Here is an 18,370-nt window from a genome sequence, read left to right on the forward strand (position 1 = left end):
TTTCCTGAGTGAATCAGATGTTTATTTTCTCCTTGCTGCTTTATACATCCTAATGCTCATTTGTGGAAGTCAGTGTCAAACACTATAACTATCAGGAGACTTAGAATTATATTCCCAAGATTCAACTCATTCGCCTAGAGCTGTGCTTCTCAACCCCTTTGTGGGTCAAATGACCCTTTCACAGGGGTCACCTAAGGCCACCAGAAAACACAGATACTTACATAACAATCCATGAGCAAAATTACAGTTATAAAGTAGCAATGAAAATAATTTTATGGTTGGGGGGGTCACCACAATATAGGGAACTATATTAAAGGGTCGCAGCATTAGGAAGGCTGAGAACCACTGTTCTAGAGCTAATGCAGAATGTAATGGGCTAGTGAATTATAATTATGCCATCTCATTAAAAAAGTAAACTGTTAAAATATTTGCTGTATAGGTTCAGAATCAACACGTGCCTCAACATGAATCACTGATTTGACTCATATGATCTGGAGCCAATGTGGAATTCAATGGCTAAGGAAACTCCATTCTGTACCAGGTACCCTTGGTAGCCACTGGCCTCTGCCCTAAGTTACTGAAAGATGAGCTTCTAACAACCTATACCCTTCCCATAATGGTATAACTGCTGTGAGATAATTAACCACTTGCTCTGGCTTCTGTAAAAACCTGCTTAATTAACACAGTATTCAGGGGAGAGAGCTTCTTATGCAGCCGAGGGGAATGAAGTAGTTTCTCATGCAGCTACAGATTCCACAGAAACAAGCTAACTGTGGTCTCCACCTTTAAAAATCCTTCCCTTCTGTTCCACATGCCTTCAATTGGGTTTTAAGCCTGTCACCCTGCTAGTAATTTTTAATAAATTCAGCTAATTGCAATTTGAATTGAGTCTGTGGTTTTGTTTTTTTTTTCTTTCTCGGTGGTCTTGCTACCACAGGCAAAGCACTAGACAGATTGTATAACCCTAAAATGAAATCCAAAATCCAAAACATTCTCCAAATAGATACTTTGTCAGTACCAACATGACACATCCAAATAGAAAATTCTACAGCTTAGCACATGTGATAGGTCCCAGTCAAATGCAGGCACACAAACTTACACAGCAACCCCAAGAGAAGCTCCTGACCCTCCTTAACTGCAATATAAAAAAAAGTATTATAAAAAATTACCATTACTGTTGGGGTACATGGAGACAATGTGTGTGCTGAGCAGCTTTCTTTCTGACTGCAGATGTGATAGCAGCAGCTTCATGCTTCTGCAACCTTGACTTTACCACTCTGATGGCTCATAGTATAATGTTATTCTCAACCTTCCTAACACTGTGATCCTTTAAGACAGTTCCTCCTGTTGTGGTGACCCTCCCCCAACCATTAAATTAGTCCATTGATACTTCATAACTGTAATTTTGCTATGATATGAACAGATGAATATGTGATCCCAACAGGGTAATGACCCATAGGTTGAGAACCAGAGCCAAGATAAACCTTTCCCTCCTTAAGTTTCTTGTTATTTTGTCACAGGAACAGAAGGGAAAAAACTACAACAGGAAATATTCCAAAACATGAAATAAAAAAAAAAAATACTTCTGATGCCAAGAGTTCAGATAAGGGAAATTTAGTCAGTGCATATGTCATACAAGTTAAGAGATTGAGTAACACATTGTTTCAGGTAATGCTCAACCTAGAGGAAGAAACAACATAGCCAGAAGGGCAAACAAGAAGACTGAGAGAGGGGAAGGTATGGCAGAGTACTGGAAACAACTTACATTTACATACAAAACATTTCAAACATTTCAAGAGACTTAGAAGTGTACAATAAAAGTGTTATCTTTTATTACCTGTTTTTTGTTGTTGTTGCTGCTGATGTTTTGTTAGGTTTGGGTTTTAGAGATAGGGTCTATTACATATACCTGGCTAGCCCAGAATTCAATATGTAGAACAAGTTGGCCATGAATTCAGAGGCCTGCCTGCCTCTGCCTCCCAGGTGCTTGGGATTAAAGGTGAACACCATTCACACTCAGCCTTTGTTGTGTGAGACAGGAGCTTACTACATACCCATTATAGCCCCCAGCCACTCTGATCCTCCTGCATCAGCTTTCTGTATGCTGGAATTATTGCAGTATACCACCATTTCCAAGTCTTGTTTTCATTTGTATATTTGGACTCTTAAAGGAAATTCTCTCCAGTCAACACCGTATTTGAATAGCTCCCAAATTACAATATGAATTCTTCAGTACTGGAATATTGTAATGCCTCTAATTGAAAGCTTGAGAGCAGACATACTGTGTTTCCCTACTCTTCTGACATATCACCCAAAGAACAGACAATATAACCATCTTCAAAAGAAAAAGACTGGACTTCCTTGAAGTAGCCTGCCTTGCTGCACAGTAACACCCAGGTGTGGTACTCAGAAGCAGGGCCAGGTTCTCATGGTTCTACTGACATGACCTGAACACAATCAAGATATTTGTTCCTTTTAATTTTATAACAATGAAAGGTTTAGCTAGAGAAAATGGAGAAAAGCTCAAAAAAGAATAACAAGGATTTATAAGCACAATCACTTCATATTAAGAAACTGAGTTTTATTCAGCATTCTATATGAGGCACTAATGAGAATAAAAGAAACTAAAATTCAATTGTACATTTGAATTTAAAGAATTTCAAGACAGTACAAGCACACAGCTTGTAACCAATATCAAAAATATGAAATGACACATTTACAAGACACAGAGTATACAATGGGAGTGTCCTATCACAGGAAGATAGTCTGAGTAGCTGCAATATTTCCAGTCTGAAGACTCTAACCTATACTGTTCTGCTGTTTTCCCCAGGGACAGCCAAGAATTCTATGAACAAGAATAACAATATTGAAAGCTGTTCTTGGACAAGAGATGCTCGGAACAAGTGTGAGGCTGGCCCAGAGAAACAAGTAAACTGGCCTAATGTTCAAGAAATGGAACACTAGCAATGCCTGAGAGCCCTAGTGTTTACATCATATAATCAAGGAAGCAATTATATTTAAGCTATAATTTTAGGACTACACAGAAAATCACATTTCTTCAGACAATAAGTTCATATTATACTATTAAGTATTTTAAAGCAACCTGTACCTTTTGGTTAAGAGACAAAAAAAATAATTGGGATTTTTAGAAATAAAAAATGAGATGCATTTGAAATTAATAAAGCATATCAATGACTCAACTAATGACATACTCCCAAATTAGTTCTGTTTAAGCGCTCAGGGATAACCAAAGCAAACAAACTTGAAAATTTAGAACATACAAGGAGACGTTTCAAAAACTGCAGACATTAGAGAAGGGGAAAGTGTTTTAGTCATGTAGTATTTCATTACAAAATCCTCCTTTAATGTAAATATTACACATAAGCAAAGTAAGAAAGAGAAGGGGGAAAACTTAACTAAAGATTGACATGTCAGAAGAGTTCAATATCTTAATAATTCTATTGTTGCCTCCCACACAGGGGTAAAACAATCCTTCAGTTTATTGCAAACACATCTTTAAAAAAATCAGCCATAACATTGAAGCTATAAGACAATCTTTAATTATTAGCACTAGACAGTAAAGCACAAAAAACTTTGAAAAGTAGATAGGGTAATATTTCATTGGACAGTACATGTAACAGCTTTTTCTGTCTCCACTACATCCAGTGATGATAATCATAGGCTAGTTTCTAAACAAATGTTAAATTTAAAAATTTGCAAAATCCATGGTTGCTCAAGAATACTATTGTGTACACAGCACATAGGTTGTCTTACAGGAGATACTAGCTTGGTAAGCTTCAGGTGGCAAAATGCTAAGCTGTTGCATTTGCAATCGTCCAGCCGGCTGTTCCTTACTTTGGAGAGTGGTAGCATGTGCCATTAAGAGATAACCCTGCTGCCACAGTCTTCCTCTCACTGTTGGATCCACTACCATAGAGCCTTCAAGTCCTTAAGATGCCAGGCCTAGCAAAAAGCCTCCCACGAAGCCGCTGGATATCACAATGTTCTGCTTGATAAAGTCTGTTGCCTAAAAATCAAAGTGTCAATAAAAATACTCATAATGATGCTACAAATATTACACTGAATTAGATATTAACATATTAACTAGATTACATTACATTGAATGAAATACGACAACAGAAGGACAAATGCACAATTCTACTTATGTACACTCTAATTAACTGGCAGCCCCAAAACCAAAATAAAGGTTAGGGGAAGGGAAATTTAGGGAAATAGTACTTAATAAAATTTTTAAGTTATGCAAATGGATAGTGGAAATAACTGTACAGAAGCATGTATGGATATGGTGCCTCTAAATTGTATACTTGCACATGGTAAACTCGTATTTATCAAAATGTATGTATGTATTCAAAAGAACTTCATATTTATTGAATTCCAGATAAATAACATTCCCAACTATTTTCTTTTTTCTTTCTTTCATTTTTTTTTTTTTTTTGGTCTGCTTTGCCTTGAAACACAATTTTATTTTGTAGCTCAAGCTAACAGGCTGATCTATAATTCATAGCAATCCCCCTGATTCAGTCTCCTAAGTGCTAGAATGATAGGTATGAGCTACCATGCTTGGCTCAAACATCATTAAGATAATGTAATCCCCAATCATGCTTTCTATGAAACCTATTATCAAAAAACAGAAGGCAAAAAGTCTCATTGTCTTACTTCTTCAATTATATTGTTGATTTCAGGTGCTGCTTTATTTGCTCGCTTCTTAATCTGTCTCTTGGCTTTGTTTACATCTTTTTCAACTCTCTTCCAGTCGATCTGTACATAGCCACTGTGACTGGCAACCTGCAAACATGCAATGAGAATGAATACTAGCCCAGAAGTAGAAGGCAGGCCATGGAGTTTTGCAGGAATTCCCAGAGCTTCTAAGTAAGAAGCTGTTATTGACTCGCCAATGTACTCAGTCAATAGGCATCGAACAAAGGGGACTTTGTTCCCACTCTTCTTACTCTGTGTAAAATGCAGAGTTTTAACACAGTAACTAACCAGCTCCTTAGACGCAAGCAACACAGAATTAAGAAAAATATAGTACATGCCGGGAAAGATTCAAAAAGCTGTATTATAACAGCTTTCATCCTACCCTTTACAATAGGGAATCAGCTAAAAAGACAGATTATCTCAAGTGTATGACTAATAAAAAGTACCTTTGACTTAAATAGATGTGAAATACCTAGTAATCAGAAAGCAATCAGTTGACAAGTTATTAAAGAAATTTCAAATAGCCTGATAAAGGCACTTCACTAGCTCTGAATCGACTTAATTTAAGAAGAGAGTATGGGGAAAAGGGAACCTTCATTTACTGTTGGTGAGACTGCAAACTGATGTAGTTTATTTGGATATCAGTGTGGAAAATTCTTTTTTTAAAAAAAGCTAAAAATAATTCCACCAAATAACGCAGCTACACTACTCTTTGGCAAATGCCCAACGGACTCAACATCTCCTCCACAGATACCTGCTCAGCCATCCATGTGCACTGCTCTTCTGTTCACAATAGGTAGGAAATGGAAACAACTTAAAAGTCCTACAACTAACTGATGAATGGGTAATGAAAATGTGGTACATATATACTATGGAATGCTATTCAGTTGTAAAGAAAATTGAAAGAATTTCCAGGTAAACCGAACTAGGAAACATTTTACTGAATGAGGTAGCCCAGACCCAGAAAGACCAATACTACATGTTCTCTCTCACCTGTGGTTCCTACCTCCAAATCTTCAGATTTGAATATATAACCTGGGCTAGCCACAGAAATCAGGAAAGAAAAAGGGGCTCAAAAGTACAGGGTGTGCTAGAGATGGGAATAGCAGGATACAGCTGATATGCAGGGGCATGGGGAAGAGAAATGGGCAATGAGGCTTAACTGGGGCGGGGGAGGTCAATACAGAACAAGGAGCATGAGAAAGAAAATAGAACTAAGGATGTTTGAAAAAAGCCATAAGGAATCACATTATTTTTTTATTTACCTAAAATGTACAATATAAATGATAATGCATATTATATTTACATATAATATGCATTATCATTTATATATACATATATGTATACACACACTCATAAAGTTATGCCACTTAGGCTGACAATACTACCCACAAGAGCCACTGACTGTTAAACAAAAGCTGATGAAAAATGCCATCTTGAGTTGTTCAGGAGTCCAAGAGACTCCCAAAATAATATAGCCAATTGCTACTGCCTTTGGTAATCTCCCAGAAGTTGAAAGTTAGTATACATTGCTGAGCACACCATGCACTTCAAACAGAGGACTTGAAGGATCTGAGCTAGACATGATCTGGAACCTTTCTCCCTGAGGACTAGCTCTCTTAGTACCAGGAGGTGCTATACAAAATGTCAAGGGGGAAAAAAGCAACCAACTGTCCTACCCATCCATTATACCTATTAATCACAACAATTACCAGTATAAGAAGATAGCCCTAAAGGCACAATAGTGACACTTATATTGTGGTAGTAACAACCCTAAAGGCACAATAGTGACACTTATATTGTGGTAGTAACAGCCCTAAAGGCACAATAGTGACATTTACATTGTGGTAGTAACCGACAGATAGCTATCCATTTGGACTTAAGGCCTGCTCAACAGGAAGAAAATTCTGTCTAGTACTTACTGGAAACCTAGCCAGCCCCACAGAAGTAGTGAAATCATGGACCTCAGAGGTGAGTCTAGTACTGCTACTTTAATCATCATTATTCCCAACTGCATTCTAAATACTTCTCTTGATATCCAGATAAGTGTAGCTTTTACCCATAATCAAAACACCTTTGCTTTGCAACAGATGGATATGATTATAAAACACAACTCAGACATGAGGGATACATCTATAACACAACTGCTGCACCTAAGGCTCATGGAATATCTCAGAATAAAAGGGGGAGAATCTAAGAGGCAAGGGACCAGGAAATTTGCTGTAAGAACTTGTCTCCTTCAAATGGCACATAAGCTACACCCATGAAATCTCACCAATACAGCTGCTTAAAAAGGACCTGAACAGTGAGAATACCAAATACACAGCTCTAATGGAAGAGAAAGTCTTCTCATGGGGCCCCACCCTTACACAAAGAACTACAGGCAACTAATGATGATTCCTGAAATGGGGAGAATTAGTCAACCCCAGAGTAGAGACTCTAATTGGGTATCTGGTTCCAAGTTGTCATCTCTGAAATCATATACATACATGCAACACTAAATGCATGCATTTATACCTATATGTAATAATAACAAAGGGAAGGAGGCCATGAAGTTTGACAGCAGGGTATGTAGAGAGAGTTGGAGGTAGGAAAGGGAAGGGAAGTAACGATGGGCTTTCATTTTCATTTAAAAACTTTATAGTAATTGCTTTCCATAATAAATTTCAGATAATTAATCCTCTTATAAAAACTATAGCTAAATGCTTATTCATCTTAAGAACCCTTACATGAAACTACTGGGCCAATGGCAAAACTGGAACAGGAACAATAGGGAGATGTAACCAGTGTAAGTAAAATCTAAATATAAATAAGTACACAAGAAATAAATAATTAAACTATATATACTACTATTAAGTCACTTCTATCAGTCTGATACATTCTTTATAGGCTTTTAACCACATCCAAGGCTTTTAAGCACATATAAAATATTTCAAATAACAAAAATATCTGATTTCATATAAAGCATCTGACCTGCACCTTAGGCTCTATTTGTCTCTGTGACTGATTCCACAGTAGACTTTGTTTACCTGAAGCTCTTCCTAATACTCACTCACCAGGTACCCATCAGACTCTGGCCTCAGCAAGAGAGGCGATCAAATTGTTTGTCATCAAACTTTTCTGGTAGAGCCTGACACAGGGATATGGATCATAGGCCGAGAAGTGATAATGAACTTTAAAGGAGGCTTTCTAGATAAAAACTGAAAAGTTGCCTTACAAAGTATTCAAACTAGTTGATTGCTTTGTAACCTTTATAGAACTTAACTGTAGGTTGAATTTCCACAGATCTTTTTATTGAAATGCAAAGTTTTTATGCATGTGCATGGCTTTAGTTATTGTTAGAATAGCCAAAATGCTCCCCATGTTAACACACACTGAAGTAGAGTATCACACAGTTGCAGGGAGATAAGAAACCTTTAGACGATTAGTTCAATGTCCCTCTGGGGTTCTCCTCTCCAACACCTCCAAGCAATCCAAGTTCCTTTCCTGCACTCTCACCACACCACAGGCACCCATCCAGCTTGGCCTTGACCATATGATTATAAAAACTGTGAATATCTGTATCCCTGGTAACAAATAATGTCATGCAAGAAGATGAGTGAGAAATGCTGGGTGAATGATAATAAAGACCATGAATAAATATTAAATCTCCAAAACTGTGCTAACCAACCTGTTTCAAGGAGCACTCAACAAAGTAACCGGACTAGATTATCCCAATGGTTCCTATTATGTTTACGAGTAAATGAGAAAATGGTTTCCACAGATGAGATTTCCTTGACACGTTCACTTCTAACTTATCTATATAACTATAAAGAAATGCAAACTAGGCAGACTGGAGAAAAGTGGAACACTTTTTGAAATGTATTTGACTTTCCTACAGTACTTCAATATTTAATGACACTGGGTAAAGAAGCTTTATTAGCATAAAAACTTCTCCATTAGCCGGATGGTGGTGGTGCACGCCTTTAATCCCAGCACTTGGGAGGCAGAGGCACGAGGATTTCTGAGTTCGAGGCCAGCCTGGTCTACAAAAGTGAGTTCCAGGACAGCCAGGGCTATACAGAGAAACCCTGTCCCAAAAAACCAAACCAAACCAAAACAAAAACAAAAACAAAACTCAAAAAAACAACCAAACAAATAAACAAACAAAAAAACAAAAAAAACCATGTTAAAAATAGCACCAAGCTTTCAGACAAAGATTCATTTCTGCTTAGAAGCTGTAAGGAGGTAAGGAGGTAAGGATGGGGCTTCCTGTTTGTCAGCCTCACCATAAATGATGCACTGGGAAGACTCCCCAATTCCCAATTTCAGGTTTTCAGAATTTTTTTTTTCTTAGACTAGCGAGATTTTCTGAAATAAAGACTCCCATTAAGAATTTAGAGTTACATCAAATTTTAGTGCCTAGTTCTTAAACAGGAACACATCATCAGACACAGATGTGTTTTTTTTTTCTTTTTTTTTTTCTGACAGCCCTGCCTGTCCTGGTACTCACTCTGTAGACCAGGCTGGCCTCGAACTCAGAAATCCACCTGCCTCTGCCTCCCAAGTGCTGGAATTAAAGGCATTCGCCACCACTGGAAGGTTTTTAATACAAGCTAGGAAGGGGAGGGGCACACTTAGAAAAGGGGCTGGGGCTGCATGTTTAATTCTTAACATTGCAAAACAAAACAACAAAACACCAACCAAAAACAAAAATTATGGAAGCAAAAGCTGTAGGGAGAGGTTTTACAACAAAACAAGAGCTGAAAATGTAGCTCAGTGGTAAAGCATTTGCTTAAATATGTACAAGGCCCTGTGTTTGACCCCTAATGCCACAAGAAAAAAACAAAACAAAACAGGAGGGGAAGGGAGGGGGGATGGACTAGAAGGAGGGAAGCAAAGGAAAAATGGATGGATGGATCAATAGTTGGATGGATGGAAGGGAGGGAGGGAGGAAGGACGGAAGGAAGGAAATAAAAAGGCAAGCAGACATGGCAGAGGAAATGGCTCAGTAGGCAAAGGGTCTGCTATATCAGCATGAAACCCTAATTTTAATCCTTAGTACTGACATGGAAATGCAATCGATGTATTCTTACTAGAAGCACTTGGCAATCAAAAGGCTTTAATATGTTTGTTTTGTCTCAGAGGAATGTGAAAGATGAAAATGGGTTGTAGCTCAGTGGAGGAAGGTCCGCCAGGCATACACACGAGGCCCTGGGCTCAATCTCCAGTACTGCAAACAGACAGCTATCACTGCAGTGTTGTCTGTAACACTGAAAAAAAATAAACTGGTAGATAAACATTCTGTATAGACACTGAGAACTTCATGCATGAGAGACCATTTGACCCAACACCCAAGACCTGTGGCCAAAAAAGGCAATTACTTCAAACTAGCACCTGGCAATTTAAAAAAATTTCAGCCCAGTCACTCTTTAAAAAAAAACACAACAAAAACAAAAACAAACAAACAAACCAGTTATTCTTCTTTTTAAATTCACTTTACATCTCGCTTACTGCTCCCCTCCTAGTTACCCCTCCCACCCCCTTCTCCTTTAAAAGGTTGAGCTCCCCTGGGTATCCCTCCCACCCTAACATATCAAGCCTCTGTGGGAGCTTTTAAGAACCTTTTGTTTTCAATTCAAATTAGAGAAGGCATCAAAGCACACAATTTCTTCCTATCTTCATGGGCTACAGACAAGCAGTTAAAGTGGTTTCCACTGATGTTAGTGCTCTCCTACATAACAAAAATGGAATTCAGGAGGGTCAATTTCATATAAACACAGTCTACCTCTGAATCTCTTCATATATCTATCTATCATAAATATCTCATAGGAATTAAATAAGCACAGGGTTGGTGCTACATGTATGGCAGTGGTAAAATGCTCGCCTAGTGAATTCTCAGTAACAATAAATTAATAGACATAAAAAGTAGAAATGAAAAACTGCTAGAAACTGAAGTTGAAAATATTTCCCAGAAAGTAAACCAAAAGGAGAACTAAAAAAACAGGAAGCTAAGCTATGAAAATTAGACAGCCAGTCTAGGAGATCCGTATCATAGAAAATATACTGGCCAGGCAGCGCTGAGAGTAAACAAAGAACAGGAACTTATTAGCTAATATAAAAAAAAAAGTGTTTGAGTTGAAAAGGGTTACAATGGGTAAGAGCAGGCCCACACCAAGGACTACAATGTGACAAACCAGAAACACACACAAAATCTGCTAAGGATTTGCTGGGAGGTGGGGGGTGGGAGTGGGCGGGGAGGGAGGTCTGCATACAAATAAATGGCCAGGCACTAGAACTGCTTGAGACTTTAAACAGCAACACTGAACTTGAAGACAATGCAGCAAGATGTAAACTCAGCTACATTATTACTCAAATGGGGGACAAAATGAAAATGTCAGACATGAAAAAAAATCTCAAAAATTACACTGTTCATACTTATTTTCTCTACAAGTTATTTGACGATGCAATAATGGAAAGGCATGTCCCTTGAAAATAGGAAACCAAGACAAAGCAAAGGGAATATCCAGAATGGTTCTGAGAGGAAAATCCCCTAGAAAACTAGCAGGACTGAAGATCCTAAGACGGCCCTCTCCAGAACACTAAACAGGTTACCTAATGCATATTCCTCCAAGAGAAGACTGAGATAATAGGAATACATCAAAAGAAAACAATCCCAGATGCCTTACTCGAAATAAGGGTCTAAACCTCAGTGTTTCTGTTGCTTTTTCTGCATTAAAAAGAAAATGAATCTGTTCATTTTTATTCTGTTTTATATGCCTGTTTTCTGAAGAGAGAAAGAAGGTAAGGAGCTGAGTGGTATGGAGATGGGAGAATCTTGGAGGAATGGGAGAGGGGGAACCATGATCAGAATGCATTGTATGCATTTTCAATTAAAAAAAACATGAATCAAGAAGCTCACTTAATCATAGGTGCATAACTATGAAATAATACTCAAGATGGGGCCAGAAGACATGGGGGAGGGACAGAAAGCATTCAGGTGGAAATAGAACAGGATGACTCAAAAAGAACAGTGAATATTCCATAATGTGAAGCCAGCAGTGAACTCCTGCAGCTGAAAGATCAAAAATTCATCAGTCAGGGAAAAGGAGGCTCTGTGAGAAGTTAAAGAGGCTGCTTCAAGGGAGGGGTAAAGTCAGGATAGAAGGAGTAGAGGATTAAGCTCTGACAAGCCCTATACAAGTATGTGTCCCTTATTTATGGGCACATATAACTGTAGAAAGCTGAAATACTCATATAGCATTGTCTACTGTTCTAAAGTTAAGCAGGGATAATGGAGAAATCTGTAATTGGCTAGGACTCATTAGTTGTAAATACTACTGTACTCAGAGCAGCTCCAATGTCTATTTTAAGAAGGCAATAAGATAAATATCTACTGAAAAACATTTAATATTGTTACCAGCAAAGCTTTAAGTCTTAACCCAAACTAATAGTTATCTTTAATTATAAGCAAATGTTATGAACTATGGAATCAGGCCTAAGCATGTTAAGCAATTAATTAGCTTAAAAGCTGCTGTTTCTTTCTCTAGTTTTTCTTTCAGGTCCCTCCTACTGTGTTTTCAAGGCTAATTATATCTGTGGGTGAAAGTGATTTGACTCAGACAGGACCTATGTCCTTCTGCTTTAGACTTCAAAAATGACAGTCTTAGAAAAGTAGGAAGTACCTTGATAAAAATGTGGATTTGAACAATGAATACTGAACAACTGAAGTAGACTTCTAAGAGGCAAACATGCAAAAGTAGATGAAAACAAACACACAATTCAATTTTGTCAACAGTTTTAGTCCACTCTGCTTCAGTCTAGTGCCCTTCGCACTGAACAGAAATGACAACTCAGTTTTCAAACTACTGACAGACTTATGTCTATCTATCATATCATCTGTATCATTCTATACAAGTGCAAGCCAAATCAGCATAAGTGAAATCCTCTTCTATATAAATACTAGCATACATCCAAATAACCAAATTTAGAAATTAATCATATTATTTTACTTCTAACACAAGAAATATTATTCTTAATATTGTTATTAACGAAAATATATCCTTAAAACAGCTGGCTGGGAAACTACTTACACCAGCGCTTTATTCATATAAATATTATCTCTTTGCACTTAAGATGACTCTGTTGGTTATTACAGGATCGATGGCTTAGGCACTAAAGTCAGATTCTGGTTGCTACGAACAGCAATCATTTCTTAAATCTGGAATAACTAACAGTTCTCTGCATCTTTAAAATTGCTAACATTTATTCCCAGAGATCCTCAATTTTGAGATTTACTGTATTTGAGCTTCTTCAGGAAATGCTATTTTAAGGAAAATATATATCAAACAGACATAATGGTAGATAATATCCTCATAAATATTCTTGATAGCAAAGGATTTTACCCCTAAAAGAGCATGAACAAAATTAAAACTTTAATCCACCTGTTGCAGAAATAGGACTATAGATAGGATTATGGTTTTATTTTTTAAAGTTAAATTTCCACTTTCTGCTTCTTCCTTCCTTTCTGACTTCTCTCCCCCAGAATGTCTCAATATATATCTGGCAGCCCAAGGCTGGCCTGGATTTCTATATTCTTCTGTCTTAACTTCTCTCAGCCTTTGAAGTGCTGGGATTCCAGGCCTATACCCCCACACTTGGCTCTGGTTCTTCAGTTTAAAAAAATTGTTAGACATGTTATTAGTTGCTCAATGTTCTGCATTAGTTTATGGGAAAACTATAATGTACACACAGTGCGATCTAAACCAGGTATGGCTGCACACATCCATAAGCCCAGGATACTGGTAAAGTTCAAAGGCTCAACTGCTAAGATACATCCCCAAATCTGTTTGGTTTGGTTTGGTTTGAAGATTATGTCTTGCTTTGGACTTGTTGTCCTCCTCCCTCGGCCTCCTGAGTAGCTGGGATTATGGATGTATGCAACGACACCGGACTCAGACATCACATCACACTGTGAGCATAGTAGAGAATCTAGAAGTATTTGTTTTCTTGCATGACAGATACAAGCTTTCAAAGCTCATTATGGTTTTTCTATAAACTAATGTGTAAAAGAAAAATTATACCTTCTATTGAAATGACCAGGAATGAAATTGATAGGTAACATTCTCTGCTCTGTCCAAACATTGACATATAAAGGTCTTAACATACCTGAAGAAGAAGGAAACCACCACCTACTGCAGTTGCAGCAAGTTTTCCAACCTTCTGGAATAAAAATCCTGCACACCTTTAATGACAGAAATAACAAAAGATGAGAACAATCATTGATGTACTAAATTTCGTCTACATTTTATTGCTTTCCTAATAAAAGCTTAATGTGTCTCAATTTCTTTTGATAGTGTCCTTTGCCCACTCAGAAATATTCAGTGTTTTCCTTCAGTCATACAGGGTGGTTAAAATGCAAACTCTAAAATGTCTTAGGATTTGCTGCGTAATGAGGAAAAGGTGAGAAGAGGGAGACTTAAAAGGAAAAGCAAAAGAGCAGCTATTGAAAACAATCAGGAGTACTTGGGTTCATTATACTCCCACATTTGTGTAAGCTAAAATTTCCCACAGTAGTCACTTGTTTGGTTTGCTTAATGCAGTCAGGGTGTTTCATAACACCTGGGCAACACTCACTCTATCCAAACCAGCTCCAATGCAGTTAGTTTCAAATGCATCAACATCTTTGTGTTATTAATTTCCTGCCTATGAAAAACTTTCCTGCCCCTTGTGTTATTCCACTTTGATGATTACACTGCCCACATTTCTCACACCTTCCTTATCTAGTATTAATTTTCTGTATTGTTTTGTCTCATCTAACTTTGTAATGTCAGCCTATACCTCCTGAGCACACTCATGGTCCCTTCACTATCGCAGATTTCTAATCCTAGTCTTGTGTCCTGAATTGGTCTTCCAAATTAGTGTCCTTCATGAGACTGTACTTGGAAATCAGGTCACTATTTATGTAATTAAGCAAGATGAGGTCATACTGGAGCACAGTAGCCCTTAATTCAATAGGAGTTATGTCACAGGGACACAAACGGAGCCCAAACAGCTGCTACTGAGGCCCTAATTTCTAACTAATGGTAGTATCCCCCATTTGCCAGGTCATATTCATCTCAGACTCCCATTCTTATCTTCAAATACCCCATCTAGAAAACAGTACCTGTTTTCTCTTTCCTATTTTTATTATTAATTTTTTATGTAGTCTGTGTGTCTAAACATTCACACATGTCCAAGCACAATGTACTTGAATTGGTTCTCTCTGCCATGTGGTACCTGTGGATAAAACTCAGGTCACCAAGCTTGGCATCAAGCCTACTTGCTGAGCTATCTTGCCAGCCCTCCTTTCCACTCTTAGGGGCATCATTACCTTTGGAATGTAATGTTGGGATTCCATAGCTTTGCTTCTGGGTCACACTCTAAAAGCAGAATCAGTATTCAAGGCCTCCAGGTCTCCTAGCAACCACCTATTCGCATACTAGTTTTCATTTCTTATTATCAAAAACTTATGGCTAAATCCAATCTCCTTAAGCTATTCATGTCTTGAGTTGGTCGGTCTCAAGTGTTAAGTTAGGTTTATGCCTATATTGACTGTTCCTCTTTTATGCCACAATATCACATCAATGTTATATCCTAAAAAGATTTCAAATGTTTTCTACTCTGAATCTAAACTACAGTTCAAGTCATTACAACAAATCACCTATGTAGCTGGCAATATCACTTAGAGTTAGAATGCTTGCAAGGTCCTGAATTTGTGCCCACATAAGACAAAAACAAAAACAAGCCACCTGAATATAAGTGTCCTATTACACAGATCAGGTCATAGAGAGAGCTGAGCAGGTAAAAGCACTTGCTACCAAGTCTAAAGACCCCAGTCTGATCCCCAAAACCCACATGGTAAAGATCAAACTCCTACTAGCTGTCCTCTGACCTCCACATATATACTGGGACACATCTGTGCCCCACACACAAATAGATGGATGTAAAAAACAAATACCCACAAACTACATAGCTCCTGGGCTAAATACTTGTCTGATACTGACAATCCAAATTTATTGTTGTTGTTGTTATTGTTATTATTATCAAGAATATGTTTCTTATACAGGAGTCAGTAAGAAAGAAAAAAGAAAAAAAAGCAAGTAGTGAGGTCTTCATTAAACCCCAGGTTGAATGCTACAGCTACACAAGCTGTGTACCAGTCACTAAGATGGCCCTACTAACTTCTGCTCTGCCATTAGGGTTTTCAGGAAAACCTGGCAATTATGGGCCTTCTTAGCAGGTTAGGTGTGTAAGAAGAAAATGTGCAACGATCTGGCTTTCGGCCATGATTCTCACTAACCAATCACCTCTGGCACCAAATTATAAATGCATTTAAGGGGGCAGAGTTGTAGTCATCCTACAGTGAGTCATCTAATTGACCAAGGCCCTCAGCAGAAATTTCCTTTCTAACTGTATGATTTTTCAACAAAGCAGTATTAATATTGTGCCTGTGCTCCATGGACTCTTCACCATAATTGTTCTTTGTTTTAAATTATAAAATGGTATTTACAAGAAGGCATGGGGGCATCATTATTCCAAGGTTCATAAAAAACACACATGAATAAATGTCATTTTCCCATGCCAAGAGGAAGTATGTAAATATTTTAATTAGCACAAGATGAATTTACCTTAAAATGTAAAGAAAAAAAAAACAAACGCTTACGACTTACTCACTGTCACTTCAAAAAAAGAGTCATCAACATATTTCAAAATACTGAACTGTTTCTGCCCCTTTTTATCTGGTTAATATTTTATTCCAAAAGTAATAGAATTAAAATACATGGTAACAACAATGTAAACATGTGCTTACATGAGCTATTGCCTGATTAATGGTTATTACCCACTCCTTATTGTACTCCAAATTATTGCATAATAAGTAATCATTGCATTAATTCTAATGCAAAGGCAATCTTCTCAGATCTTCTTCAAAGCACTATCATAATCAGAACCAGTACACAAAAATATGGAATCTGATGCATCATTGTGAATAATTTTTACAGACCATTAATGCTTCTATGTACAGAGCTGAGAATCTTGGAGGCTAGTTCTGCAATGGGAGTTCTCATGTTTTTTCCAGTTATTGGCACTGAATAGCAAGTAACAACTTACTTATAATTAACTTGCTTAAGTTGGAAATGTGTTAATGAATTAAAGGAAGGGTAAAGGGTGTAAATGGAACTATGGTGGGCCTTTGACAGAGGGGAAATCATCAAAATCCAACCAGGACTATCTGAAGGCTGATACAACCAATTAGATCAGGGAAAAGCCCCAGAGTTGTGTTATTCTGGAATTTAAAAGTGGGGAGCCACTGAAGATTTACGGAGGCTGTGCCATTTACAAAAGGACAAGAGCCAGGTTCCCACTAAAATTTAATGAAAAGAATGTTCTCACCAGCCAGTCACGCCACCCATTACAATCTGAGTAGCTACTGAGTATTTTTCTACCATAGGTCCGGAACTGTGGCCAAATACTCGATTCCACCAGTGGTGTCTTCTTGCATACTCAGTTAAATCCAACACTTCGTAAGATTCGTCATCGCTTTCATAGTCTTTAAAAATACAAAATGGAAAAAAAAATCATTCATTCTACAGTCTGAAACGTCTCACAAGCTGTTTTCATAAAACCTGTGGGACAACACACTGTCATGTCTGGTCTACAACTAAAAAGGCCCAGATGTAAACGAAGGAGTGTGATTAACTCGATCTGGACTAGGGCCTCAAGCATAAAGGGCCTAGCAACAGCATCAGCATTTCCTTTCCCAAGGCTTAGGGACGCGCAGCCAGAGGCCAGCTGAATTACAAAGCAGTGGGCGGTCACCCGCACAAAGAGAATAAGGTCAGGGCAGGGTACATTTCCATCTGTGGGAAAAGGGGGTGAGGGGATGATCCTTCCATGAAGGGAAAGGTCAGGAACCTAGCAAGAGGAAATCAGAGCAGGACTAAAACGCAACCAACCATGGAAATCAACCCGCCAACCCTCCTAATTTTGCAAGATGGAGAAGGGCTCGAGGTGGGGGCAGGGCAGGGTCTAGCCTTGGTTAGGTGTAGGTGAGCATGCTAAATTTCGTAGAGAGGGAAAGGAGACCTCTGGTTCAAAGGGGCTCTCGCAAAGGGGCTGTACAGCGACAGAACCCCAGAAACACTGGAGGAGGGAAAGGGAGAAACACCATAGCAATAAAAGGTCGAGTGCTGTGGGCAGCGTCCCAGAGACTACTTCGGGCCCTGGCTGCTCACCTTGGGGAGGGGGGTTCCGGGATGCCATGATACCGCCAGCGGCCAGTTGGGGGTGGTCCCTGCCCGCCTCTCCCCACCACTTTAAAGGACGCTCTAGGCCGAGCTGGAAGTCTATGGTCTCTCGTTTTCCTCAGCCTCCTCCTCCTCGCCCCGCCCACACAGTCGCGTCACCGCCACTCTTCCCTGTACACGACCTTCAACAATTTGTGCGCAGCCGCAAGGCTTGGGATTTGTGATGGAATAGCTGGGTCCCCGCCCTCCTATTGCTTATGGGAAATGTAGTCCGTGCTCTTTTCCACTGTAGCCTGGGCATTACCCCAACCTGCTCTAAGTTTCTAAGAGTTTTTTGTTGTTTTGTTTTTGCTTTTTTTGTTGTTTTGGTTTGGTTTTTTTTTTTT

The 18,370-nt window shown here is 38.5% G+C and overlaps 1 protein-coding gene across 1 annotated transcript; it reads right to left on the reverse strand.

Annotated features, from left to right (window-relative positions):
• Positions 1 to 1,598: 1,598 nt before the first annotated feature.
• On the reverse strand, positions 1,599 to 18,147 carry Fundc1 (FUN14 domain containing 1). Its single transcript, XM_021153364.1, has 5 exons — positions 17,973 to 18,147; positions 17,131 to 17,287; positions 13,867 to 13,942; positions 4,678 to 4,806; positions 1,599 to 4,027 (listed from the first exon to the last, which is right to left on the reverse strand). The coding sequence occupies exons 1-5, from the start codon at positions 17,998 to 18,000 to the stop codon at positions 3,950 to 3,952; spliced, it is 468 nt and encodes a 155-aa protein (XP_021009023.1). The 5' UTR covers positions 18,001 to 18,147; the 3' UTR covers positions 1,599 to 3,949.
• Between the last annotated feature and the right edge of the window lie 223 nt (positions 18,148 to 18,370).

The sequence above is a fragment of the Mus caroli genome, chromosome X, assembly GCF_900094665.2.
Source record: "Mus caroli chromosome X, CAROLI_EIJ_v1.1, whole genome shotgun sequence".
In the NCBI taxonomy this organism is placed as follows: domain Eukaryota; kingdom Metazoa; phylum Chordata; class Mammalia; order Rodentia; family Muridae; genus Mus; species Mus caroli.

What these genes read in the sequence shown, in the direction of transcription:
- Fundc1 (XM_021153364.1), bottom strand. Translation starts at nt 18,000, where the DNA reads ATGGCATCCCGGAACCCCCCTCCCCAAG. An exon ending in CCGGAACCCCCCTCCCCAAG is followed by an intron (nt 17,288 to 17,972) that starts GTGAGCAGCCAG and finishes GTATTTTTAAAG; the next exon opens with ACTATGAAAGCGATGACGAA. An exon ending in TCAACAATATAATTGAAGAA is followed by an intron (nt 4,028 to 4,677) that starts GTAAGACAATGA and finishes TTTGATTTTTAG; the next exon opens with GCAACAGACTTTATCAAGCA.